General features: G+C 43.7%; 1 protein-coding gene across 1 annotated transcript; it reads right to left on the bottom strand.

Annotated features, from left to right (window-relative positions):
* Positions 1-20,475: 20,475 nt before the first annotated feature.
* LOC127207190 (transcription elongation factor A protein-like 8) lies at positions 20,476-21,315 on the bottom strand. Its single transcript, XM_051166562.1, has one exon. The coding sequence runs from the start codon at positions 21,178-21,180 to the stop codon at positions 20,818-20,820; it is 363 nt and encodes a 120-aa protein (XP_051022519.1). The 5' UTR covers positions 21,181-21,315; the 3' UTR covers positions 20,476-20,817.
* Positions 21,316-26,254: the final 4,939 nt, after the last annotated feature.

Here is a 26,254-nt window from a genome sequence, read left to right as displayed (position 1 = left end):
GAACATTGAAGGCAAATGCATTCTAAGACTTGAAGTCAGTCAGGAAGGATACAGGACCACAGGATGATGACATCTCATCTTAGGAACAGATCATGATGATGGTCCCTTAAGGTTATGTCTTAGCTATTTGGTCGATTATAAATGTGCTTGCTCTTAAGCAATTGATGCTTTGTAGGTTAGTTGGAAGTAGATTTTTTTTCTACAATTAAGTCATCTATTAAAAATGTCAAGCAAATTTTCTATTTAAATGAATAATAATAATTCAGCTTTTTTTTTTTTTTTTTTTTGAGACAGGGTTTTCTCTGTGTACCCCTGGCTTCCCTGGAACTTGGTCTGTAGACCAAGCTGGCCTTGAACTCACAGAACCTCCACCAGCCTCTGGAGTTCTGGGATTAAAGGCATAGGCCATCAACACACCTGGCTTTTTTCTTATTAATTTATTCATATTACATCTCGATTGTTAGCCCTTCCCCTGTTTCCTCCCATTCTTTCCTCCCTCCCACTTCCCCCCTTCTCCCCTCCCCTATGTCTGTGATTGAGGGAGACCTCCTTCCCCTATATATGCTCTTAAAATATCGAGTCTCTTCTTGGTAACTTGCTATCCTTCCTCTGAGTGCCGCCAGGCCTCCCCCTCCAGGGGACATGGTCAGATAAGGGGCACCAGAGTTCGTGTGAGAGTCAGATCTCACTTTCCACTCAACGGTGGAGAATATCATGTTCGTCGGCTAGGTCTTGGTAGGGGTTCAAAGCTTACTGCCTATATTCTTCTTGGCTAGTGCCTTAGTTTGAGGAGGACCCCAGGACCCAGATCTGCCTGTAATAAAGTTCTTCTTGTAGGTTTCCAGGACCCTATGGGTCCTACTATTTCCCCATTCTTCCATGCTATTCTCGCCTAAAGTCTCAATAGGATTCTTCTGACCCACTTTCTTGGTAAGTAAAGTTTTTCATGGTACGTATCCCTTGGACTAGTGTTTTGATATAACTGAGTATATACCGTTTGTCTCTTTTTGCTTCTGGGTGAACTCACTCATTATGATAATTTCTAGATCAATCCATTTGCCCACAAATTTCAGGAATTCCTTGTTTTTAATAGCTGAGTAGTATTCCATAGTGTAAATGTACCACAGTTTCTTAGTCTATTCTTCTACTGAGGGACACTTAGGCTGTTTCCATGATCTGGCTATTATGTATAAAGCAGCTATGAACATGGTTGAGCATATGTCCCTGTTGTGTGGTAGGGCATTTTCTGGGTATATTCCAAGGAGTGGGATAGCTGGGTCTTGAGGAAGCCCTATTCGGCTTTTTTTTTTTTTTTTAAAGACAAAGTCTCACTATGTAACCTGGTTTAAAAATTGGTATGTAGACCTCAGACTCACAGAGATCTGATTCCTTCTGCTTCCCAAGCGCTGAAAGTAAAGGCATATGACACACAGTGTAGTGTTAATGGAGCTGCAGCTGCATAGCCAAGTTAAGCCTGCTTGCTTTTATGAACTACTCAGAAAAGCCTAACTTTCCCCTTTCCTTCTTTTCTGTCTCTTTCGAATGCTATTCAGAGCCCAAGGATGCTATCTCTGACTTTTATACACTTCCTCTGAAGCCTTTCTACCCACTAGGTGGCTGACCACCTTTCTTCATCTTGTTTACTTGGGACACTGGATTTACTGCTGCCTCGTTTTGTTTGTGTGTTTTTCTTTAATCTAATAATATTGCCCTAGAGTTTCTTTCTGAGGCAGTTCTTCATTTCTTTTATTAATGACATTAAGAATCCCAAGAGGGGACCCTAATTTCCCTCGTAGCAGGTGGTAGCTCAGGTGAGACTCCCCAACATTTCCATCAACATTATCATTTTCCCTGATGATATTTGTATTATCATGAGTTGCTTCCTGGAATGCAAATTTTAAGTTCAATCTAAAAGCCATTGGTTAAAGCGTAATAGTTGTGCCACTATTGCACTAGTGGGCACATCCTGCTCAGAAGGCTGGTAGGATCATTGGTGCTAGTTTATCTTAGTTAAGGTTCTTACTGCTATGAAGAGACGCCATGGCCACAACAACTCTTCTAAAGAAAAACATTTAATTAGGGTTGGCTTACAGTTTAGAGGTTTAGTTCAGCATCATCACGGCGGCAAGCATGGCAGCACACATGGTGCTGGAGATGGAGCTGAGAGCTCTCCATCTGGGTCCTTAGGCAGCAGGAAGAGAGTGAGCCACGGGGCCTGGCTTGAGCATCTAAACCTCAAAGCCCAGGCCCAGAAACAGGAAGCCTTTTTCCAGCAAGGCCACATCTATTCCAATAAGACCACACCTCCTAACAGTGCCACTCCCTATGGGCCTATGAGCGTCATTTTTATTCAAACCACCACATAGGTCTTCCCCAGAAGCCTATGTAATGTCTTTTAGCATACATATCCAGTAAGAAAGAATGGAGCTTCCAGCATATTCGAGCCTGAATTCTTCATGTTCTGCAGCTGAAGTACGCAGTGTCTTCTTGCAATAAGAATTTACTGTTTGGCTCTGGTCTGCAGTTAACAATAGTGGCGACAGCTTTGTTTGTGTATCCTCAGGGGTGTCCCCAGCAACAACTCAAAGGGAAGTAATCTACCCTGGGTACGAGATTTTCACCAAATGACTCTATGACTCAGTCCGTTTTCCCACACACAAAAATATTTAAACTCACGCCTTTCTGTTCTTCCCGGTGCTTTTTACAAATCTGTAAGACACTCAAAGGTTTTATATATATGTACCTCTTCACTCCCATTGGTTTCAGTGGGGCTACATTTCCCTCGCCAAGCTTAGGCCTAATGGAGAGCAGGGCCATATTCTAACTTTTTGTGAAGCCGGATCCCTGCTTTTGACAGGCTCCAGGCCAGCAACATGGCCTTTCGGTGTCTGTGGCCACACCTAGATGTTGAAAGGACTGTAGGTTGGGTGAACGATCTTCCCCCCAGTATACTTTCTTGTTATGTACAGAGAATACTCTGGAGGAGTGTCTGCCCACTCCAGAACAAGCCCATCGTTTCCCTCCTACACTCCTTTGTCATTAACATCTTCTGGGAACTGTTGCTCAGGTTTCCATGCCCTCCTAGAATCTCATTAGCATAGCATTTGTCATTCTGTCAAATCTCCCCTAGGAACTGGCTTGACATAAACATTGCTGTATTAGCTGGGTAGGGTGGCACACACCCTTAATCCCATCACTTGGAAGGAAGAGGCAAGCTGATTGCTGTGAGTTCGAGGCCAGCCTGGTCTACAAAGTGAGTCTAGGATAGCCAGGGTGACACAAAGAACCCCTGTCTCAAAAAAAAAAAAAAAAAAAAAAAAACCCAAATATAAATAAATAAATAACACATCTTGCTGTATTTACCTCTGAGTGACCTAAACAGATCCTTTTTGTCTACTTTATCTTCTTCATGCCCTCCCTTGATTGCATTAGCGCTTTACAAAGCTGGTTTACATGCCAGTTGATAGCATTCATATTGTCTAGAATTCCTCCGACCTCATAAAGACCATCTCTCACTATAAGGCTCCAAAAAAAACACCACACCAGTCCAGAGGTCCTTACTGAACTAACTCCTTCCCTAACTCTTTTGTGAACATGGTCCTTTCTAGCCCAGGAGCCTGAGCATCCAACGCTACCTCTCTGTAGTGCCTATTCTTCTAGCGCCCTTTCAATCCCTGATATTTATAGGGATGACAGGCAGTGATAACAAAGTGCCTGAGGCACCACATAAAGAGACGGATTTCCTTCAGTCTCCCTCAGTTTGGAGCCTTTGTCTCAAGGAGGGATGTGTAAGTTATATTGCATATATTTTGTTTCCACAGCACTGTGTCTGGACCCACTCACCCTGTGCCCTCAGCCTCAAGAGCCAAGTGGTGAGAAGCTCTTTCATTTCTCGTTTGAAAGTCTTTCACAGTTTAGCATTCCGGGGGTAGAAAGTTCCTTACGCTATCATAGTTCTGTGCTAGGCCATAGTAAGGACCGGATCTGGATGCTGAATCCCAGATTTTTCCTTCCTCTGTACCAAAGGCTTTTACCATGTTCTCTGCCTCCTCATTATCTCATTCTTCCCTTGGGGTCCAAGCCTTTGCACCCCACGAGTGGCTCTTGTAGAAATCTAACTTGAACTCTCCTCTTGCAATCTGCCCTTTGTAAGAAACAGCAAGCATCCTCCTCCTCCTCTTCCTCCTTGACTCTTCCTCCTCCTTCTCCTCCTCCTCCTCCTCCTCAACACTTCTTGTTATATCAGTGGCCAATGTAGAAGATAATGTATTTTGGGGAAAGATGAACAAAGTTAGAGCGTTTCTCAAGAACAGTCTGTAGTTTTTCCATTATCCATTTCAGTATACTAAAATAGCATTAAAATAGCAATATAAGTCCCCGACAGAGACTCAGTGGTTAAGACCACATGCTGCTATTGCAGAGAATCTGAGTTTGGTTCCCAGCAGCAATGTTGGCTCTTCATATCTCCTTTAACTCCATCCCCAGGCGATCTGATGGCCTCTGTGGGCGTGGACTCGCCCCCTTTGCTCCCCTTTGCCCCAATATATATACACATAATAAAAAAATGAAAATAACCAAGCAAAATGCAAGAGGTGCTCATTTAATAAATTTTATGAAAGAACAGACCTCAAAGATGGCATGACAACTATTATCATTACCAGGCCTAGGTCCATGAACTTGCCACCTCAGTTTCCTATATCCTGGAGATGTTAGGAAACTGAGGCTGGCAAAGGAAAATGGGTCCACTAAGCCTGCAAGAGAAAGGCATATGGTTTCTTTCTGGCTTTCACATGATAGTGCCACACTTTTATAGAAAAGACTAAACAAGACCCAGGAAATAAGCACTTGTCAATTAAACTGTGAGATAAAGGTTCAGGCCTCCCTTCGGCAGCCAGACCTTAACCATCTCCTCCCTAGCATAAGGTTCCTGGGGAAATTTTAATTCTGTGGGTCCCTTGTTTTAGAGTTCCTGTTTTATAGCTACTTAGTAATTACAAAGCAATTAAATTGGCAGTAGGTATCATTATACCTAACAAAATAAAATAACACAGAATGTAAGTATTGTTTTTGGTCTAGTCTACTTGATGAGGGAAAGATAGATTGGACATATGAGGAAGAGCTATCTTTCAACTATTCCATCTGGGTCTGGTAAGATGACCAGACCTGACACCTGAATCCAATCCCTGGGACTCACATGGTGGAAGGAGACACTTGATTCCTGCAAGTCTCCTGAAAACACACACACACACACACACACACACACACACACACACACACACACACACACAATTTAATACCAAATTTTAAATTTCTTTCTCAAAAGCTAGGTGTCGTGGTGAATGCCTGAAATCTCAGCAGATAGGAGGGAAAAGCAGGAGGATCAGAAATCCAAGGCTCAGTACATAGCAAGCTCAAGGCCAGCTTGAATTAGATGAGGCCTGGCTCAAGAAAATAGGTAGGGGAAAAAAAAAAAAAAAAAAAAGAAAGAAAGAAAGAAAGAAGAAAGAAAATAGGTAGGCACACAGACAGATTTTTATTCTCATGCTTTGTGGCAAACTGCTAGGCTCTAGTTTATTCCAGCAACTCTATAAAAAGGCTATGACTTCTTCTGGTGCTCAGGGGACAGAGGCAGACTGGTCTCTCTTCATCCACGCTGTGCACATTTTGAGTATTCCTGAGGAAAGGCCTCCATTGGAAGCTTCTGCTTGTGAATTCCTTCTTTCCTACCTCAGCTGTCTATTGTTATTGAGACAAATCAGCTTCCAACTGATCAAAGACCTTAGCATCAGAGCTGAAACTCTAGGCACAGGCAAGGAACTTCTCCAAAGCACTTCAATTGCTCAGGAAATAAGGCCAAATTAGACCTGTCGCATCAACATGCTTCTATACAGAAAGGGAAACTTTTCTATACAGAAAGTGAAGATGTGGGCCATAGAATGGGAGAAAACCATTGCAAGCTACATCTCTACCAGAGGTTTAATATCTAGGGTATACTAAGAACTCAAAGAACTAAACAATTCAATCAAAAAGTGAGCCAATGAACAAGTAATTCTCAAAACATGCACTACAAATGACCAATAAAGATTTTAAAAGCCACCAGAGAAATGCAAATAAAAACATATTGAGATTCCAAATTTTACTTCCATCAGAATGATGATTGAGAAAACAATTAACAAAAAATGCTGATAAAAATGTGGACAAAAAAGATGTATGCACTGTTGGTGGGGATGTCAACTAGTCCAGCCAGTATGGAAATCAGGATGGAGGTTTCCTAAAATAGTAATGTCACTCTTTGGTAATTTCTCAGAGGACATCAAGCTGACACATCACAGAGATATTTATGCATCAGTGTTTATTGTAGCACGGTCCACAGTAGCTATGTTATAGAACAAGTCCAACAACAGAGGAGTGCTAAAGATAATGTGCCTCACCCAAACGATGCATTTTTATCTTAAAGAACAATGAAGTGGAGCCAGGTGTGGTGGAGCACACCTGTAATCCCAGCACTCAGGGAGGCAGAGGCAAGTGGATCACTGTGAGTTAGAAGCAAACCTGGTCTACAAAGTGACAGGACAGCCAAGGCCACAAAGAGAAACCATATCTCAAAAACAAGCAAGCAAACAAACAAACAAACAAATAAAATTAAATAAAATAAAAGAGCTGAGTGGAGGTGGCGCACACCTTTAATCCCAGCACTCGGGAGGCAGAGGCAGGTGGATCTCTGTGAGTTCAAGGCCAGCCTGGTCTACAAAGTGAGTCCAGTACAGCACAGCCAAGGCTACACAGAGAAACCCTGTCTTGAATAACCAAAAAAAAAAAAAAAAAAAAAAAAAACCAAACCAAAACAAAACCCCAAAACAACAACAACAACAAAACAAACAAACAAAAAAACAAAGCTTAAAGTGAAAGGAAGGTCACAGCTCCTTCTATGGCATCCATGTGCATGTATCATGCTCACACACATACACACATAATTGCAACAACAATAAAAGTTTGAGTGGAGATACTCTATAATAACTCCATAAAGTTATTCCTGGAAGCCATACGATTATTTAAATGAAAAGTCCAGGGCTCTCTGTGAGTTGTTAGCCAAAGCAATACATGCTATTGCCACCTGTATCAGTTGTCACCAGAACTAGATGATAAAACATTATTGCTGAGGATGACATACTTTAGTTGCAGGGCATAGAGAAATTAAAGTGGAATAAACTGGATGCTTTCCTAATGGCAGAAGGTGCTCCACAGGCAACTGAAAGAAGACTGCCATCAACAGTCAGCTGTGGCCCCTGTATGTTACATCCTTCATCTGCCATATCATGTATACCCACTGGTGCACCAATGACACAACCATCATTGGAGTAAACAACTGATTTTTTTGAAAGAGGGATTTAAAGCTTGCTGCAGGGGCTGGAGAGATAGCTCAGTGGTTAAGAACATTTGCCGCTAAGACCTGGATTGGATTCTCAGCACTTTACATGGTAGCTCATGACTCCCCGTGCCTCCAGTTTCAGGAGACACAACACCTTCTTCTGGCTTCTGCAGAAACAAAGCCTGCATATGGTGCATATATACACATACAGGTAAACTACTTATATGCATAAAAATAAAAATAAATAATCTTAAACCCTGCCGCACAGGAGGGAATTCATGTCTGGTAATGTAAACCCGGTCACTAGCCCATGGCTGGAAAAGATACACCAAGAGAGATAACTACTAATTGTTATGATATGCTAAATGAACTTGATGTGTTTATCAAGTTGCTTTCTTACAATTTATGCTTATGTCCGTAGGTTAGTGGTGGTACTACTACCACTACGACTATTATTATTATTATTATTATTATTATTATTATTATTATTATTATTATTATTATTATTATTAGAGCAGCTTATTTTTATGCAGGGGGCGTTAGCAGCTGAGAAAACACATAATTGATTAAAGTTCTGAGAACAAGTTATTTGTTGAATGCTCAGCCATGAATGGAACATCGGTATTGCTCCACCCAGGGCAGAGGGAACATCAGGGATGAGGGAAGGAAGGCATGAGGGAGCTGGTAGAAAGGACGGAGGGTTGTGGAACACTGGCTTCCGGGCGTCACATACCGATTGTACTCTTGAACACACCCTTAGCTGCCCACGGCCTATGCGAGTCCCAGGGCCATCAATATCCTGTTATGGAGGAGAAGGTGCTCACAAGGCAGTGTTTACTAGCTGGCCAAGAGACTTTTCCCAGTGGTGTGGCCTCATGGAGGATGCCCATGCGCCTGTGAATAATCTCCCATTGCTGTGTCTGTGAACAGTAGTTAGCCTAATGAAACTCGTGGCACACGCACACACAATAAAAGCTGTGAAAGTGGAAAGATGAGAGAGCAATCCCAAAGTACAAGAGAAACTAGGCTGAGTGCAAGACATCAGTCCGCCAAATTACAAGCTAGAATTATAATCACTTAACATTTTTGAAATAACAAAAATTACAAATTTACCACCTTGCCACACCCACAAATGCCTAGGGTATGATAGTGTAAGATGGGGTGTGTGCCCCAGACCCTACTGTGCTTTTAACATCTCTTCTTTGTCTCACCCAGTCCAGTGGAAGGATCTTGATGTTACTTGGGTCTATAACTGCCACCAGCATTTCCATCCTGAGCTCTGTCCAGCTCTCTTCTTCTGTGAAACTGCCTCCTTTGTAGAAAACTTTTCCTTCTTAGAGAACACAATCTTTGGTTGCTGCTGTAGGTGTCCATTAATATGTTCTTTACTTTGCCTCGTTTATATGCCACTTTTTTTCCTGCTAGGCTGATTCCTCTTCTAGCCCCGTATGGACAGGGACAGCGATATCACCATGTGGCTCAAATCCGGAGGATGCTCTCAAGGCAGAGGAGAGAACCTGCTTCATCTGTAGATGCCTTCCTTTTCACCAGGCCTGGAGGAGTCAAGTACAGGGGGTTCGTTTCAGTTTCTTCTGTTCTCCACTTTTCCTGAAGCCCAAGCTTCAGGACAGGTCCCTAGGAGTTGATGCCTTTGTGCCCATTTCTGTTTCACTGGAGCTTTGGGACTCTCAGGAGGATTGTTCGCTTGAGAGCAAACTGGCTAATGGGGGAAGTCTTACTCCATCTTAGAAGACAGCACGTATCCAAGGCTTTGATAAATGAAGCAAAAGACAGTCGTGTGTGTGTGTGTGTGTGTGTGTATGTGTGTGTGTGTGTGTGTGTAGTTCCCTTCTCTCACCCCGATGAGTGAGAAAAGGCGCTAGATATATTGTTATACCTGTTTCCTTTTAGACTTCACTCAGATTTGATAATATGAATGCTTTAGTTTCTTTTCCCATTGCCGCAATAAATTATCCAACAAAAACAACTTAAGGGTGAAAAGGCTTGGGCCAGGTGTAGTGGTGCATGCCTGTAATCCCAGCACTCAGGAGGCAGAGGCAGGCACATTTCTGTAAGTTTGAGGCCAGCCTGGCCTACAAAGTGAGTCTAGGACAGCCAGAGCTACAGTGAAACCCTGTCTCAAAAAACAAAGCAAAACAATAGATACGTCTCTAAATCATGTCTGGAGGCTCTTCTAGAACCATCTCCCTTTTGGTCATAGAGTTTGTCAGGTTGACAACACTAAGCACTGCAACAAGGAACTCCATATATTCAGCTTACACTGTTGCATATAGCATATAGCATGTCCAATGCTTGTTCGGCCTTTAGAACTTTAATTTATGGAGGTTAGTCAATTTTCTTCTTTTCTTTAAACTATCCTCATTTGGGTTTTTACTACTCTCAAGTGAATACAGACAAAAGTACTGGTGTTAAAAGTCAAGTTAAAATGACAGACATTCCTTTGCCCCCAAATGACTTGAAATCTGTGAGTCTGCTGGTCTATTTTTGTTTTCACATGTATTATGACACATCTTCGTTAGAGTTTTATTGCTGGAAGGAGACACCATGACCACAGCAACACTTATGAAGGAAACATTTGTTGTGCCTGGCTTACAGTTCAGAGTTTCAGTCCATTATCATCATGGTGGGAAGCATGGCAGACGTGACCCTGGAGAGGTAGCTGAGAGTTCTACATCTGGATCCATGGGCAGCAGGAAGGGACAACAACATGCAGACTGGCTTGAGCATCTCAAACCTCAGAGCCCACCCCTCAGTGACACACTTCCTCCCACAAGGCCACAGCTACTCCAGCTAGGCCACGCCTCCTAATAGTGCCACTCCCTGTGAGCCTATAGAGGCCACATTTATTCGAACCACTACGCAACACATCATCAGGTTTGACCAGCAAGAAATGATTTTTGAAAACAATTTTAGAATTCGAATTGTTCACACCTGCCTATTGCAACTAGGGACCCAAGACTTCCATTGTCTTATAGAAACATGTGACCTCCTTGGTCATCAAATGGGAGAAAAGAACTCATCAGAATTTCTCTTAAATGAAATATATTTCTCTTAAATGGCTATGAAATAAAGTCTTCCATGTGTCTCGAGGGTAAGAAGACAGCATACACTAACGGTCTAGTATAGGGGCAAACATTTTTAAAAAAAGTTTATTATAATTTATTCAGATTACATCCCAATTGTTATCCTCTCAATTGTATCTTCCCGTTCCCACCAGCCCTCCCTCCTCTGCCCTATTCCCCTCCCCTAGACCTCTGACAGAAGGGGACCTCTTCCCCCACCATATGACCACAGCCTATCAGGTCTCATCTAGTTAGCCTGCTTCTCCTTCTTCTGTGTGCCACTAACCCTCTCCTCCATGGGGAAGTGATCAAATTGGGGGCACCAGAGTTCAAGTCAGAGGCAGTCCCCACTCTCTGTCCATTATATTTGAACAGGGGTGTCTAGGTTTACTGCATGCATTGTCCTTGGTTGATGAAACACTTTGTGCAGGACCACCTGGGACCAGATACACCAGCCTTTATGGTCTCCTTGTGGGGCTCCTGAACCCTCTGGGTTCTTTTATCCTCCCATTCTTCCATACCACTCTCAACGCTCCAGCAGTGAGACCCAGCATCTGTCCAGATATCCTGCTGGGTAGAGTCTCTCAGAGGACATCTATGTTGGGCAAATATCCACTTATAAGTGAGTATATACCATGCATGTCTTCCTGGGTCTGGGTTCTCTCACTCAGGATGGTCATTTCTAGTTCCATTCATCTGCCTGCAAATTTCATAATATCCTTGTTTTTAATAGCTGAGTAGTATTCCATAGTGTAAATGTACCAGAGTTTCTTTATCCATTCTTTGATTGAGGGACATCTAGATTGTTTCCAGATTCTGGCTATTATGAATAAAGCTGCTATGAACATAGCTGAGCACATGTCTTTGTATGGTGGAGCATCTTTCGAGTATATGCCCAGGAGTGGTATAGCTGGATCTTGAGGTAAAGCTATTCCAAGTTTTCTGAGAAAGCATCAGATTGATATCCAAAGTGGTTGTACAAGTTTGCACTCCTACCAGTAATGCAGGAGTGTTCCGCTTTCTCCACGTCATGTGCTGCCATTTGAATTCTTGATCTCAGCCATTCTGATAGGTGTAAGATGGAATCTCAGCTCAGCCATTCTGACAGATGTAAGATGAAATTTCAGAGTCATTTTGATTTGCATTTCTCTGATAACTAAGAATGTTGAGCAATTCTTTTGGTGTTTCTTGGTCATTCGATGTTCTGGCTAGTCAATGGAATTGAATTGAAGACCCAGAAATAAACTCACATACCTATGGACACTTGATTTTGAAAATGAAGTCAAATCCATACAATGGAAAAAAGATAGCATCTTCAACAAATGGTGCTGGATTAACCTGATGCCTACTTGTAGAAAAATGCAAATAATCTATATTTATCACCTTGTACAAAATGAAAGTAAGTCCAAGTGGCTTAAAGACTTCAATATAAAACCAGACATCAAATCTGTTAGAAGAAAGAGTTGGGAAGAGCCTTGAGCTCATTGGTACAGGAGACAACTTCCTGAACAGAACACAAGTAGCTCAGGTTCTAAGATCAACAATTAAATGGGACCTCATGAAACTTAAAAGCTTCTGTAAGGCAAAGGAAATAGTCAACAGAACAAAAGGACAGCCTATAGGCTGGGAGAAGATCTTCACCAACCCCCATCTGATAAAATATATAAAGAACTCAAGAAACTAAACACCACCAAACCAAATAGTCCAATTTAAAAATGGGGTTCAAAGATAAACAGAGAATTATCAACAGGGGACAAACTTGTTTATGTTTACTTTTGGTTATTTGATTGTTTTAAAGATTGTTTTAAAGAAAGAAAATCTCAATTGTTCAATTTTACCAATAAAAATTCAGGAGCCAAATGCTTGGGTAAAAACCTACTAGCTCAGACAGAGAAAGCACCCAACTGACCTTACTCAGCTCATATCCCAGAAGGAAAACACCCCTTCTCCTTCTTTGCAATGTCACTAAAACCTTTCAAACTGAAAGTCCCTCCTCTCTACTTCCTGTGTGTCTTTCTGTCTGTCCTCTGGAAGTCCTCTCACTCTCTAAGGTTTTTTTCCCATGTTCACTTCCTGCCAACTGATTGTTTGCTCTGCGTTTGATGTAAGGTTAACTTTATCTAATCCTGTTTACAGAAGGCTCTTGATAGAGGGTGTGTGCCAGGGCTGAGCCACACCACAATTAGAAACAGGTTTTTCCAGTACAGTCTCAGGATTCACAGTGTGATCAAATTTCCCAAAACAATGAAATTGATTGATTGATTGGCTAATTACGCATCTCTGTTTGGGCTCTCAGAGATCAGAGCACATCTTGTGGCAAATGATTCTCTCCTGCTATGTAGATTCTGGGGATTGAACTCAGTTTGTTAGGCTTGTTGTCCTTCCCCACAGAACAGTCTTGCTTTGTATCTTAATTTTTTACTTTGGGAGCAGAGTCTTGCTTCTTTGCTTTGGGTAGTCTCAAAGTCCTGGTCTTAAGCAATCCTCCTTTCCTAGCCTCCGAAGTAACTGTGACTACAGGTCTGGGTTACCATGCTTGACTTAAACCTATAGTTTTGAAACATAATTTTGATAAGAATTATGGTAAAAGGTAAAATGTACTAAGCACTTAGATATACTATAGTGCAAAAAAGAATTCATGAGTCATCAGGAAACGACAGTCCTACCCACAATGTGGGCAGACATTCTGAATAGATTACTTGATTTACTGTTTTTTAAAAAGATTTATTTATTTATTATTATGTATATAGTGCTCTGCCTACATGTACTCCTAAAGGCCAGAAGAGAGTGTCAGATCATATTATAGATGGTTGTGAGCCACCATGTGGCTGCTGGGAATTGAACTCAAGACCTCTGGAAGAGTAGTCAGTGCTCTTAACCTCTGAGCCATCTCTCCAGCCCCTTGATTTACTGTTTACAATATTTATTATGTCACGATTACCCATACTGTCTGCAGGAAGGAATGAAAATTTAGTTGTCCTTAATGGTTTGCTTTGAGGAATGGGAGCCGAAGCTCTGTTTGAACTCAGGTTGAAACCTCGCTCCCTACTTTCTGCTGTAGTATCCTGCTGAGAAGGACCCACCTGTGAAGCAGGAACTGAAGTCAGTAAGTCAGGTAATATTCCAGGGGGGAGGAGGGGGGAAATGTGCCGAGCACATGTGCTATCACTAACATCTAACCCCAGCACTCAGAAGGCAGAGGCAGGCTGATCTCTTTGAGATCAGGCCTGTCTAGTCTACAAAGAGAGTTTCAGGCCAGTTAGGGCTACACAATGAGCTCCTGTTTCAAAACCAAACCAAACCAAACCAAACCACCCCATGTCAAACAAAATATATATGTTGCTCCTAGGACAGAGAGAAGTATTACAGGTGTGAGATCACAGGACTCAGTGAGGGGTCAAATGTGGGGGTGGCATGACTCCTTGCAGATTGATGCAGGGAGGGGTGTGTGCGCCATAGTTAAATGAAGGAGGATGTGTCATCTGGCAGATGTAAACCCAGATCAGGAGCTAAGGTGTAGATCTGGTTGGAGTTGTCACCTTGAGACGCCTATACAAAGAAGACAGATGCAAAGATGGTGGATAAGATTATCCAGGGAGAAACAACATTGACTCAGGAAAGGCTCAAGACAACTCATACAAGGAGTGGGGTGGGTAAAGCTGGGTATTGGGTTCTGTAGTTTTGGGGGAAAAAAAGAAAGAGAAAGGAGTCAGGAGACAGAGTGCAGCCATCGGTTCTCTGCCTCTATGACAAGGTCGTCTTCAGAGACAACAGCTTTCTTTTTGTGAGTGGTCGTGTCTGCAGGTCACAGCATGAGCTAACAGTTTAACTTTGGACAGTCTGTGCAATGGATGAGTCTGGTGTCCAAACCCCCGCCCCTCCTTCCCCCACGGCCTTTACAAATCGGCATTAAAGAGCTGGAGCTGCACTTGCCTACTGTGGCTTTTATCACTTGCCCTGCCAAGAGAAAACAAAACCGAAGTGAGAAAATATTTGGACATATATGAAGGGGGTTAAAATGAAAAGCTCAAGAAAACCAATTTTGATAAAAGAAAGAAAAAAAAAAAAAGACATTAAAGCGAAAAGATTAAAAGTAACTGGAAAAGGTGACTATGAGACAGGAAAGAAAATGGGTCACCAGGAAGGAGGGTGACAATTGACAGGCAGCTTCTGCACCAGGACTGGAGGACTCCGCAGGCTTCCAGGCTTTCCTCTGGACAAAACCTCAGCTTCCTCTTTGTTGCTTTACCCTTTTCTTTGTTGGCCCTTTGTTGTTGCTAAGTCCTAGGGCTGGAGGTATAATCCAGTGGTGGATTTCTTGTTTAGCATGCAGCAAGACCCTGAGTTTCACCTTTAGCATGAAAACAACAACAACAACAAAGCAACCAACCAATCTTTGGGACTAGGGATGTGGCTATGCTCAGATCATGTGCTTAACACGATGCAGTTCCTAGGTTAATTCCCAGTACCAAAAATAAGAACAAAAACACTTTAGAAAGATTAAGGATAGCAGTTTATCTGAGCAAAGGGGAACTCATGAGTCATGTGTCCTCAGAGCCAGAGAGAACCACCTAGCAACGTGGGTAGGCAGCGCTTGACAGAAAAAGGAAGTGGTGCACAGAAACAGGCAGGCAGATTTCAGCTGGCTTGTGCATGTGTGCACGGACTGATGTTGACAGGCTGAATAGGAATCCCAGCTGTTGCATCTCACGTGTAGGACGACAGCTTCTGTCCAACGCTAACATTCACTGTTAGCTGCTCTGGGAACTCCAGCTCAACTAAACCAGAGCTATGGCTTTCAAGTGCTCTGCATCTGTTATCATTAATTTGTCTATAAATGTGACAGGTTGGATTGAAATTCCCTGAAAGTAGCAACAGTCAGAAGTGGTATTCGCTCATTGGCATCTGTATAATTTCGTTTTGTTGTTTTATTTGTTTTTCCCAGATAGGGTTTCTCTGTGTAGCCTGGGCTATCCTGGAACTCACTCTGTAGACCAGGCTGGCCTCAAACTCAAAGATCCACCGATTCCTAGTAGTTTCTATAGCCATGAGTGTGGCTCAGAAACGGTTCTCTTGTGGGGTTGTAGTTAAGATTTTAGGACCTTGACATCTTCAGGCCTGACTAGGACTTCTGGGCCTGCTGGAGTGGCTGTTGGCAGGCAGCTTGACTTTCCACTGGTGCTGGCTGGGAGCCATCGATCACTGTGTTATTAGCATCTCTGTAGGCTGCCTGAACAATCTAGCAATGTGGCAGCTGGCTTCCTTGGGGTGGGGGGTGGGGGGGGGGGGGGGGAGAGAGAGAGAGAAACAGAGGCAGAGACAGAGACAGAGAGAGCTAGAGCAAGCGAATTAAAGTGCATGAGTGTGTGTGAGTACTTACTTTACCTTTTCTGTAACCCGGTACTGTCTTCTCATTGTCAGTGTGTGTGGTGTTGGGAATTGTCCCCAGGTCTCAGGCGTGCTGTGCAGATGCTGTACCACCGAGCCACCTCCTTAGCCCTTTTCTGTATTTAAACAGATGGAAGTGTCATTGTTGCATACATGACATTTTGAAGCATATAAATAACTCAATATAGCTGGGCATGGTGGCGGACATCTTTAATCCCAGTTCTCAGGAGGCAGAGGCAGGTGGATCGCTGTGAGTTCGAGGCCAGCCTGGTCTACAAAATGAGTTCTAGGACAGCCAATGTGACACAGAGAAACCTTGTCTCAAAACGAAACAAAACAAAACACCAAGCCAACAAACAAAAAACACAAACAAAAATAAGGACAAAACCAAACCAAATGTAGCTAATTGACTTATGCATTGCTTTATATAGTACTTGTGTGCTGGGAATGAGAACACTAAAAATATTCTCAGAATTTTTTTTTTTCTTTTCTTTTTTCTTTCTTTCTTTCTTTTTTTTTTATTTTTTGTTTTTTTGAGACAAGGTTTCTCAGTGTAGCCTTGGCTGTCCTGGACTCACTTTGTAGACTAGTTCTGACTATGTGGACAACAAACCTACTCAAACCTGAAGACTACCCTATAGCCTTGACCTTGAGTCAGAAAATAGGAAATCCTGTTGGGGTATAGCTTTGTTGTTCAGAAGTTCCTGCCAAGGCTGTAGTTCAGCAGTCCCATGCCTCCTAAGCATCTACACAGACATGGACTTAACTCCCTGTACCCCTCCCATCACCACCTACACTCAAGTGCGTCTTGATCTTATTACTTGATCTTAACCAAAAGCTTGAGAAGCAATGTCAATAGACTGAGAACTTATACTTTTTAAAATTGTTGGAAGGACCCTGGGGTTTGAGATCACGGTCCTCCTGGTTGGGAGAGCCACTCTGAGCTTGGCGTTAGGTGTAGGACCCCTCTCCCCAACAGGGCCTCTGGCTCTCTGCCTGACTCCATCAGGAGAGCATCTTTAGACATAGAGCCTAATAACCATATTTGATATATGGCCCTTGACCCAGCACCCTGCTAGCTCTCCCCTCCCTGTGCCTATAGAGTAATTGAGTAATTAGGAACTATGTTCCTGTTCAAAAGATAGGAGCGTGCTGCCAAATGCAAAAAAACACACCCCCCTCCTTTTTAAAAACAAGCATCCTTAAAGTGCCTGGTTTCAAGCAATGATGTAAACCTATCCTGGAAGCTCCCCACCCACTCCCCCAAGGGCTATATAGCCTTTGTTCTCACTGATTAAAGTTGAACTAGCTCCTGGAGAGGTTCCCAGAGAGTTTGTTCTCCTTGGTGCTTATGGCCTTCCAAGCTTTTCGTGTCTTCTGTTGCCCCTGACTTGGTAGGCTGGTGGCCAACAGCACCCCCTGGCGCCCCCCCCCCCTGCCCCAAGGAAGAGGAGAACCACATAAACTTGCAAAATTTAGCTCTATCAAACCAATATCTAAGATAATATGTTAGAGGATACTACAGCTGGTTTCAAACTCACCACTAATTAGAATCACCCCAGGTAGGGGTCCTCACCTCAAGGACTGACCTGATTGCATTAATTGGTGCTAATTGTGGGTGGTACCTTCCGGTAACAATACAGATTGGACTGCTGGAGTTTCTGGCCTTGTAGTGGTCTACAAGCTTCTCCCAGGTTGTTGGCTTCCTTAGTGCGAGGCAGCTACTGTGGGCCACACTGCCAGGACATTACCTCTCCGACTGAGCCATTACAGGGTTCTCAGCTTCTCAGATGTGATTTAACCATTGCGGCTAATTTAATGTAAATCAATTTGTTTTGTTTTGTTTTTCCAGACAGGGTTTCTCTGTGTAGCCTTGGCTGTCCTGGACTCACTTTGTAGACCAGTTTGGCCTCGAAATTACGGAGTTCTGTATGCCTCTGCCTTTGAAGTGCTGGGATTAAAGGTGTGTGCCAGCACGCCTGCCTGGCAGCTTTTTCATTTTTTTTTTTCTTTTTTAAAAAAGATGTATTTATTTATTATTTATACAGTATTTGGCCTGTATGTGAACCAGAAGAGGGCACCAGATCTCATTATAGATGGTTGTAAGCCACCATGTGGTTGCTGGGGATTGAACTCAGGACCTTTGGAAGAACAGCCAGTGCCCTTAACCTCTGAGCCATTTCTTTAGCCCCTGGCCTTTTCATTTTAAAAATGATATTCATTATAAAAAGATGTAGACTATAAAGGGATTCATGAAGAAGAAAGTAAAGTAGAATCCACTCTACCTACCACTGTTTGGACAAGCTACTGTTCCCACGTCTATATGCACACAAGCATGTAAAAGATGATGGTCTGAATCGGAGGTGTCTTCACATGCTTTGCTGGATGGTTGGTCCCCAGCCAGTGGGAATATTTTGGTAGGTTGTGGGGACTTTGGGAGATGGAGCCCAACATGGAAGAAGTGGGTCAGTAGGGGGCGTGCCTTTGAAGGTTATCCCCCCCCCCCCCCCCGCCTTCTTCCTCTTTGCTTCCCTAACTTGAGGCAAACACTTCCTACTCTAACTGGCTTTGTTGCTGTGATGTTCTGCCTTACCATGGACCCAGAATCACTGTGGCCAATGACTATGGACTAAAAGCTGTAAAACCAAGACCAAAACAAATCAATCTTTCTCTTAAATTGCTCCTGTCAGTTATTTTGTCACACAATGAGGGAAGTAACCAATTCAGAAAGATACAGTTGCCTGGCGGTGGTGGTGCACGCCTTTAATCCCAGCACTCAGGAGGCGGAGGCAGGCGGATTGCTGTGAGTTCCAGGCCAGCCTGGTCTACAAAGTGAGTCCAGGACAGTCAAGGCTACACAGAGAAACCCTGTCTCAAAAAACAAAACAAAACAAAACAAAACAAAACACAACAAAATAACAGAAAGATACAGTGGCAATTATATTATTACTTTCTTTATGTTAATTACAATTTTTAACAGTTTTCAGAAAGTTAAAGCTTGATTCTAGGGTAAACATATTACAAATGAAGGCTTAAAATGTAACTAATATAGAAGAATATGGCCAAGCAGGTGGTGGCCCACACCTTTACTACCAGCACTCAGAAGGTAGAGGCAGGAGGATCTCTGTGAGTTCAAGGCCAGCCTGGTCTACAGAGTGAATTCCAGAATAGCCAAGCCTACCCAAAGAAACCCTTGTCTCAAAAACCAAACCAAACCAAACCCAACAACAACCAAAGAAGGGCCTGGAGAGATAGGTCAGCAGTTAAGAGCATTTTCTGTTGTTGCATAAGCTGTGAGTTTGGCTCCCAGCACATGGTGGCTCATAGCTGTAACTCCAGTCCCAGAGGCTCTGACACCCTCTTCTGGCATCCACAGACACCAGGCATGCACATGGTACACATAAACTTATGTAAGCATACACACATACACACATATAAAAATAAAGAATAAATAGATTAAGATGTAAACAATGAATACAGGAACCAGCAAGATAGTAATGCTGGTTCAAATGCATAGGAGAGATGTCAGTATCTATCCATGTCCAGTGTCATCTACGGTTGGTGTTCTGAATCATGGAAGCCTATCAAAGAAAGAGAAACCGCCAGATGGATTAAGGCATTGCTGGCTGTAGGGAGATGCAGCCTCTGTGGGCTGAATATCAAACAGCCATATAAATGTTTATTTTATGTTTTAGTTTTTCAAGACAGGGTTTCTCTGTGCAGCCTTGACTGTCCTTGAATAGCTTTTGTAGACCAGGCTGGCCTCGAACTCACATCCGTACGCCTGCTTCTGCCTCCTGAGTGCTGGGACCACAGGCCTGCAGCTTTAGTCTCTACTGTGGGTCATTTGCAGTACTCAGTAATGCAAGCCACTCACGTGTGCCGGGACTGTCTAGTGACCAAAGTCATGTGAAGGCCTCAGAAAAACGATGTTATAAATTACAGAAAACAAGCATCGTTTTCCACAAAGATTTCTTCAAGGTCTAAGTACTTCTAGAAAACAGCTATTCATTCTGACATTTACCTCAGATACAGTGAAAAACAACAGTTTCATTCTGATGTTTACCCTAGATACAATGATTCTACTAAAACTCCACTAAAATCTACATGTGAGAATATTTGGCACGGGTTGCAGTGGTACACACCTGTGATCCCCACACTCAGGAGGCAGAGGCAGAAGGATCTCTGTGAGTTCAAGGCCAGCCTGGTCTACAAAGTGAGTCCAAAGAAACCTTGTCTCAAAAAACCAAGGGGGGCGGGGAGACTATTTGTAGGGTGAATTCCCAGATGCAGTATGCTGAGAGTTTGTGATTTGGGTAAATACTGTCCTTAATAGGACTACAACAATACAGACCTCAATAGCAATAACTCTTTCAACAGAGCAGTCAAAAAAATTAACTCTTCTTTTAATCCCAGTACTCGGGAGGCAGAAACAGGCATACTGATATGAGTTCGAGGCCAGCCTGGTCTACAAAAGCTATTCCAGGGCAGCCAAGGCTACACAAGGAAAGATTGTCTTGGGAAAATAAAAAAACTTTTGCCTGGTGGTGGTGACACACATCTTTGATCCTAGCACTCAGGAGACAGAAAATGGCAGATCTCTTTGAGGTTTTTTTTTTTTTTTTTTTTTGAGCACTGATGATTTTTTTGAGATACGTATAATTATACATGTACACACATAATTAGGAATTTTCCTATATATGTGAGCTGATCCTAAATATGCTGCCTTAAAATTTGCTCTTTAATTGTTTCATATGGAACGAACACATTTCCATGCATAAGTGTGAAACTTTCCAACTGAAAAACAAACGTGAAAAAATGGGTCAAAATCCAAAATCCAATGAGATGCTGGTAACAACAACTACCTAAAAGAAAATAACCACCAGGTAATTAAAAGTAAAATGGAGTTCAAAGATACATCAGAAAATGCTAAGAGAAAGAAAGCAGCAGCCAGATCTCAGTATCAGAGAAAAGAGTTCAAGGTCTGAAGCACACAGGGTAAGGACGGCTTCGGTAATGTCTTTGCTTCCAATGCATCATCACAAACTTGTTTCTTACTCTTCTTATCTCCTCCCTAAGCCTTTCCAGCTCATCTACGCCTCTTATCACTTCTTCAGGGTTCAGATGCCTTGCAGGAGTGTCCTCTTTAGGTTCTGGGCTGGCTTGAGCAGGCTCTCCTCTAAGGCTTCCATCAGCTTCCTCCCTCACACTTTCTTCAGAAGCCTGAAGATTTCCTTCTGCCTGATGTGGCGGATCTTCCGAAGGATGGCCTTCATCTGCCTTTGGTGTGTTCTGGGTTGTTCCTTCGTTTTCATCACAAGACTTTTGCATGTTGATCATTTTTTTTGGGAAGAAATTAATCCTGTAGGTATCTGGAGATTTTTCCTCTCTTCTTGCACCTCGATTTTATGGCGCGCCCAAAAGAGCAAGAGTCCTGGAAGGAGCAGGACCACTCTTCTCTAGCAAGACTGAGCTGAGCTCCTCTTTGAGTTTTATGATAGCCTAGTCTACAAAGGGAGTCCAGGACAGCCAGGCTACACAGAGAAATCCTGTCTTGAAAAACCAAAAACCAACCAACCAAACAAAAAATCGTGTGTATTTGTGTGTATCTGATGTTGGCATGTGAATGCAGGTGCCTGCAGAGGCCAGAAGAGGATGCCAGATTCCCCTGGAGCTGGAGATATGGGTGGTTATGAGCCATCCAAAACCAGGTGGTGGGAACTGAACTCAGGTCTTGTGCAAGAACAGCAAGCACTCTTAATCACGGAGCCATCTTTTAGCACCACCCCCCAACATCATTTTCTCAAAATTTAAAAATCTTTGCTTATCTGACAATTCTAAAGCATTAAAAAAAAAAAAAAAAAAAAAAAAAGTGGCTCAGTGGTTAAGAGCACTGACTGCACTTCCAGAAGTCCTGAGTTCAATTCCCAGCAACCACATGGTGGCTCACAACCATCTATAATGTGATCTGGTTATACTGTATAGATAATAAATAAATCTTTTTTTTTTTTTTTTTTAAATACTCTAAATAAAACCATTTGAGGAGTGTCAGGGCACCCCACTCCAAGCACTCCACTTTGAAAATAGGGTATTTGGAGCTGAAGATAATTGAAAAGAAGCAGAAATAAGAAATTTATTTTGGTTCTCCCTCACTTGAGTAAAATCAAGACACAGATTTATAAGGGCTCCCCACTTCCTTCACCAAGGAACGATAAAGATTAAACGCTGGAGACAAAGCAGACCCTTAGCCTGGCCCAAAGCGCATCATTCAGCCCTTACAATCCAGTGGTTTCTCTGTGTTTACCTTTCCCTCCAAGTTCAGTTTGTATTTGTCTTGAGACTTTTTTGACCATCTATCCCAGGCCAGGAGCAGCTGCGCGTGGTGGGAAAGCAGCATTTGGGAGGCAGAGTGTGAGACACTGTTTCAAACTGAAAAAACAAAGAATATGACTCTCATCCTGGAGCTGGCAGTGCAGCCCACTGGTAAAGCGTTGGCTTAGCCTGTGTAGGGCCCTGGGCTTGGTCTCCGTTACTGCGACAGATCTCTCATTCTTTCCTTAAAATGATAGCATATTAAATCCGGGTCCTCACCAGCCTTTGAGCTGCCTGCCATTAAGTGTCGTCCTATCTACCCAACGCACACTGCCAAAAACTTCCCGTTTGCTTTTCTTTTCTTTACCTTCTTTTTGTCAGTGTAATAGCAGGGTCTGTGCGACAGAAAACTAGGATGAGCCGGCAGAGCAGGGAAAATTCCCAGCCATGTACATACCAGGGGAGGGGGTGGGGGTGGGGTGCAGGAAGGCTCAGGTGTAGCTGGACTTTTACTGACACGCCAGCTTGAGCTATCTCCCAGTTCCTCTGACCTGCCTAATTCTGCCTATGTCTCCCCTACATCCTGGCACGACCCGGCCTATCTCGCTGCTCACGTTCACGTCTGTCCACCACCTCATCTGTTGGCCGAATCCCCTCTTTTCATATCTTTTCTATCATCCCTTTCTCCCTACCAGGAAGTCCCACCTTCCACTTCCTGCCCAGCTGTTGGCCATCGGATTTTCATTAAAGCCAACCAGAGAATGCCTTAGGTGAGGAAAGATAGAGGCACACATACACACGGTGTCCCCCCCCCCCCCCCCCCCCCCCCCCCCCCCCCGAGTCAGGGCCTTACTTTATAACCTTGGCTGGCCTGTAACTTGCGGGGATCTCCTTGCCTTTGCTTCCTGAGCTGGGATTGCAGGCATGTGCTACCATGCCCAGCCCCGCCCTGAATTTCTTACTTTTGTGTTTGCTCCGTGTTGCTTATCATCTCTTAAGAGGTGAGATCTCCGCATGTAAGTACTGGGTCAAAGGCAAACACAATGCTACTCTTGATTCTTGATGCCAAACTGTTTCCCCACCCCCCACACCCCTCACCCCCCTACCACCCCCCACCCCCGCCTCAAAATGCTGGCTCACTTTTCCCTTGCCTCCTAACAAAGAGGGAAAGCAGAGTGTAGGGTGAGGGGCCCAAGTCCATTGGTTAGGAAGACAGCCTCTAAGAAGAGCATAGCAGGACTTTGATTTGGACTCTTTTTACATTCTCTGAGGAATGTGCAATTAAAACAAAAACAAAGTTAGCTGGTTGACTTGGCCAAACACATGTAGTAAATGCTCTTTGCCCTGCTGGGGAAGTTTGGTTCTTTTAACCTTGGCTAAGCAGCTGGGAGTTGGCCTCATGTGGCTGGGATGAGCCAGAGGATTGGGCCAGATTCCAGCCCCCCCCCCCCTCCGTGTTCCACCGTCCCCCTCCCCCTCCCCTTACCTTTACCCTTTTCTGGATTTCTCTTCTCAGTTTCCACCTGTTTGTGGTTACCCTGGACTCTGGTTTCTTTGAACTAATGAAACTCCAGTGTTGGCCCTGCTTTCAAGACAAAAACGTTTCCACTGTAAGGCCCTGCCTTTTGGGGGATTGGGGGGGGGGGGGTCGGGTCATTAACTTCAGTGCTTGCCTTTCTTCCCCTTTCCTGTCCTTTCCTCCCTGTTCTAAGTTTGTAATTGTGAGCTGCAGGAGGGCTGGTCTCCTAGGCGTGCCTTAGGTGTGACTGGCAAGGTGTGTCCAATGCCTTTGCTCAGTTTACTCTTCCTTAGTGCCTACCTGTGCCTGTCATGTTATCATTAATGGTTTGTTGTTTTACTTTCTGACAGGCTCTCCCTATACAGCCCATACTGGCCTTAAACTCCTGATCCTTCTGTGTAAGCCTCCTAAATGCGCCAATACAGGGCTGCTACCTTACCCTCCATTTCTCTCTTCCACTCTGGCATGTAAACTTCATGAGGACTGAGCATTTTCTCTGATGTCTTCATTGCTATACCCTCAATGTTCAGAACATTGTGCACAGAGTGACACGGATGATTAGAGAGGTAGACCGGGAAGGACTGGCTGGGAGTGCTTATAATCCCAGTGCTAGGGAGACCGACATGTTAGCCGGGGCTCAGAAAGCCAGCCCAAATAATCAGAACAAAACATAAGTATTTAAGAACTAGCATGGGCTGGGCAGTGGTGGCATGCACCCTTAAGCCCAGCATTCTGGAGGCAGAGGCAGGTGGATCTCTCTGAGTTCAAGGCCAGCCTGGTCTACACAGTGAGTTCCAGGACAGCCAGGGCTACATGAGAAACCCTGGCCTGAGGAAGAAAAATAAGTAAATAAAAATAAAAAGAACCAGCACTGTGCCCTGGCAATTGGAAACACCTGCGAGCATCATCAACAAACTCTCCGTAACAGTGCTTTGGAGTGGCAGCTTGTCTCAACACCACCGATGAACCAAGCTTTCTTTTTTCCCCTCAGCTGCTAACAAGTGTGTTTTCAAAGGGCAGAGACCCCACAAGGCCCTATATAACTCTGACTGAATTGGGGCAGAAAACAGTTATCTTTCTGAAGACACAGAACTGCACCTACCTCTAAAATTCCTTCCCAGGGAGAGACAGAAGCAATGGCTGCCCCTTTTCCTAAGGGCCCAATGACAAGCTAAGGCTGTGTGTGAAGTAGCTACGTACAATAGCGCGGGGCTCCTCCTCAACAGGCCACACCTGGAAAGCCTTTAGCCCAGCAGGACAAGAGCTTTGCTGTAGCCCCATGGATGGAGCCCCCAACGTCCCAGGCCTCTATACTCTAGCCTTACCCAAGCCATGTGCGGTGCAGGTGGAGAGACATAGGGCAGGTGGTAGGAGTGGCTGGATGCCCAGATGAGGCCCTGTGACTCTCCCTAGCCCTCTATGCAGGGATGTAAACAGTCCACAAGCCAGGATGAGATGATCATTGTCAAATCGCCACAGCTGAATCCCCGGGATGGTGGGCTGTCTGACTTGGAGAATAGTCCTATGCAACAACATCCTTCCAGCTTTTTAAAAAAATTTGATGTGAGCTTCCGAGCAATGTAAACATAGCCTTTACACATATTTGTTTCAGAACCGAGTGTGATGCCACATACTGCCATCCCAGCACTTGGGAGGAGAGACACGAGGATGAGGAGTTGAAGACTATATTCTCCACCACGCAGTGAGTTCCAGGCCATGCTACACCCCAGGAAATCCTGTCTCAAAAGTGTACATGGTTCAGCCAGCGGTGATGGCACACGCCTTGAGTCCCAGCACTAAGAAGGCAGAGGCAGTCGGATCTCTGAGTTTGAGGTCAGTCTGATCCACAGAGCAAGTTCCAGGCCAGCAAAGGCTACTCAGAGAAACCCTAAAATAGTGTACAATTTCATGCCACTTAGACAATTTCTTCAACTACTACCTTTATCTAGTCCCAGAATATTTTGATCATCCTGTCTAAGTAATCACTCCCATTTCTTCTCTTCCCCAGACCACGTGATCACCATTATGTTTATTTATTTATTTATTTTTATGACTTTACCACTCCTTGATATTTCATTTAAATGCAATTATACAATAAATGACCTTTTCCTTCAGTAACTGTTTCAGGGATTATTCATGCTGTAGCACACACTACCATCCTATAGTTAATGAATAATTTTCCATTGTATGAATATACCATATTTTTAGTGCACACAGCCACTGAAGGACTTTGGGTCGGGTCTGCCCTTCCACAGTTGTGAACAGGGATGTTAGAAACATTCATTTGCTTGAGCATCTGCCTTCAGTTCTTTCGGTTATACACCTAGGAGCTTGTTACTGACTGGAGGAAAGCTGTGCTTGGCTTCCTGACGGACTGCCCACCTGTTCCCCACAGTGCCCACACAATTGTGCATTCCTCCCTGCAATTTCTCTACATCCTTGCCAATGATTTCTTTCTTTTTTGTTAAAACTTAGTCATTCTTGTGGGTGTCAAAAGCCACTTTATTGAAGCTTTAATTTCTCTAATGACTAAGGATACAGGCTATTTTTTCATATGCTCCCTAGCCATTTGTGAAGCATATT

Source organism: Acomys russatus, chromosome 2, assembly GCF_903995435.1.
Source record: "Acomys russatus chromosome 2, mAcoRus1.1, whole genome shotgun sequence".
NCBI classification, from domain to species: domain Eukaryota; kingdom Metazoa; phylum Chordata; class Mammalia; order Rodentia; family Muridae; genus Acomys; species Acomys russatus.
This window is presented reverse-complemented; position numbering and strand designations above follow the sequence as displayed.

Coding starts and splice junctions, on each gene's coding strand:
- LOC127207190 (XM_051166562.1), bottom strand. CDS start 21,180: ATGATCAACATGCAAAAGTCTTGTGATGAAAACGAAGGAACAACCCAG.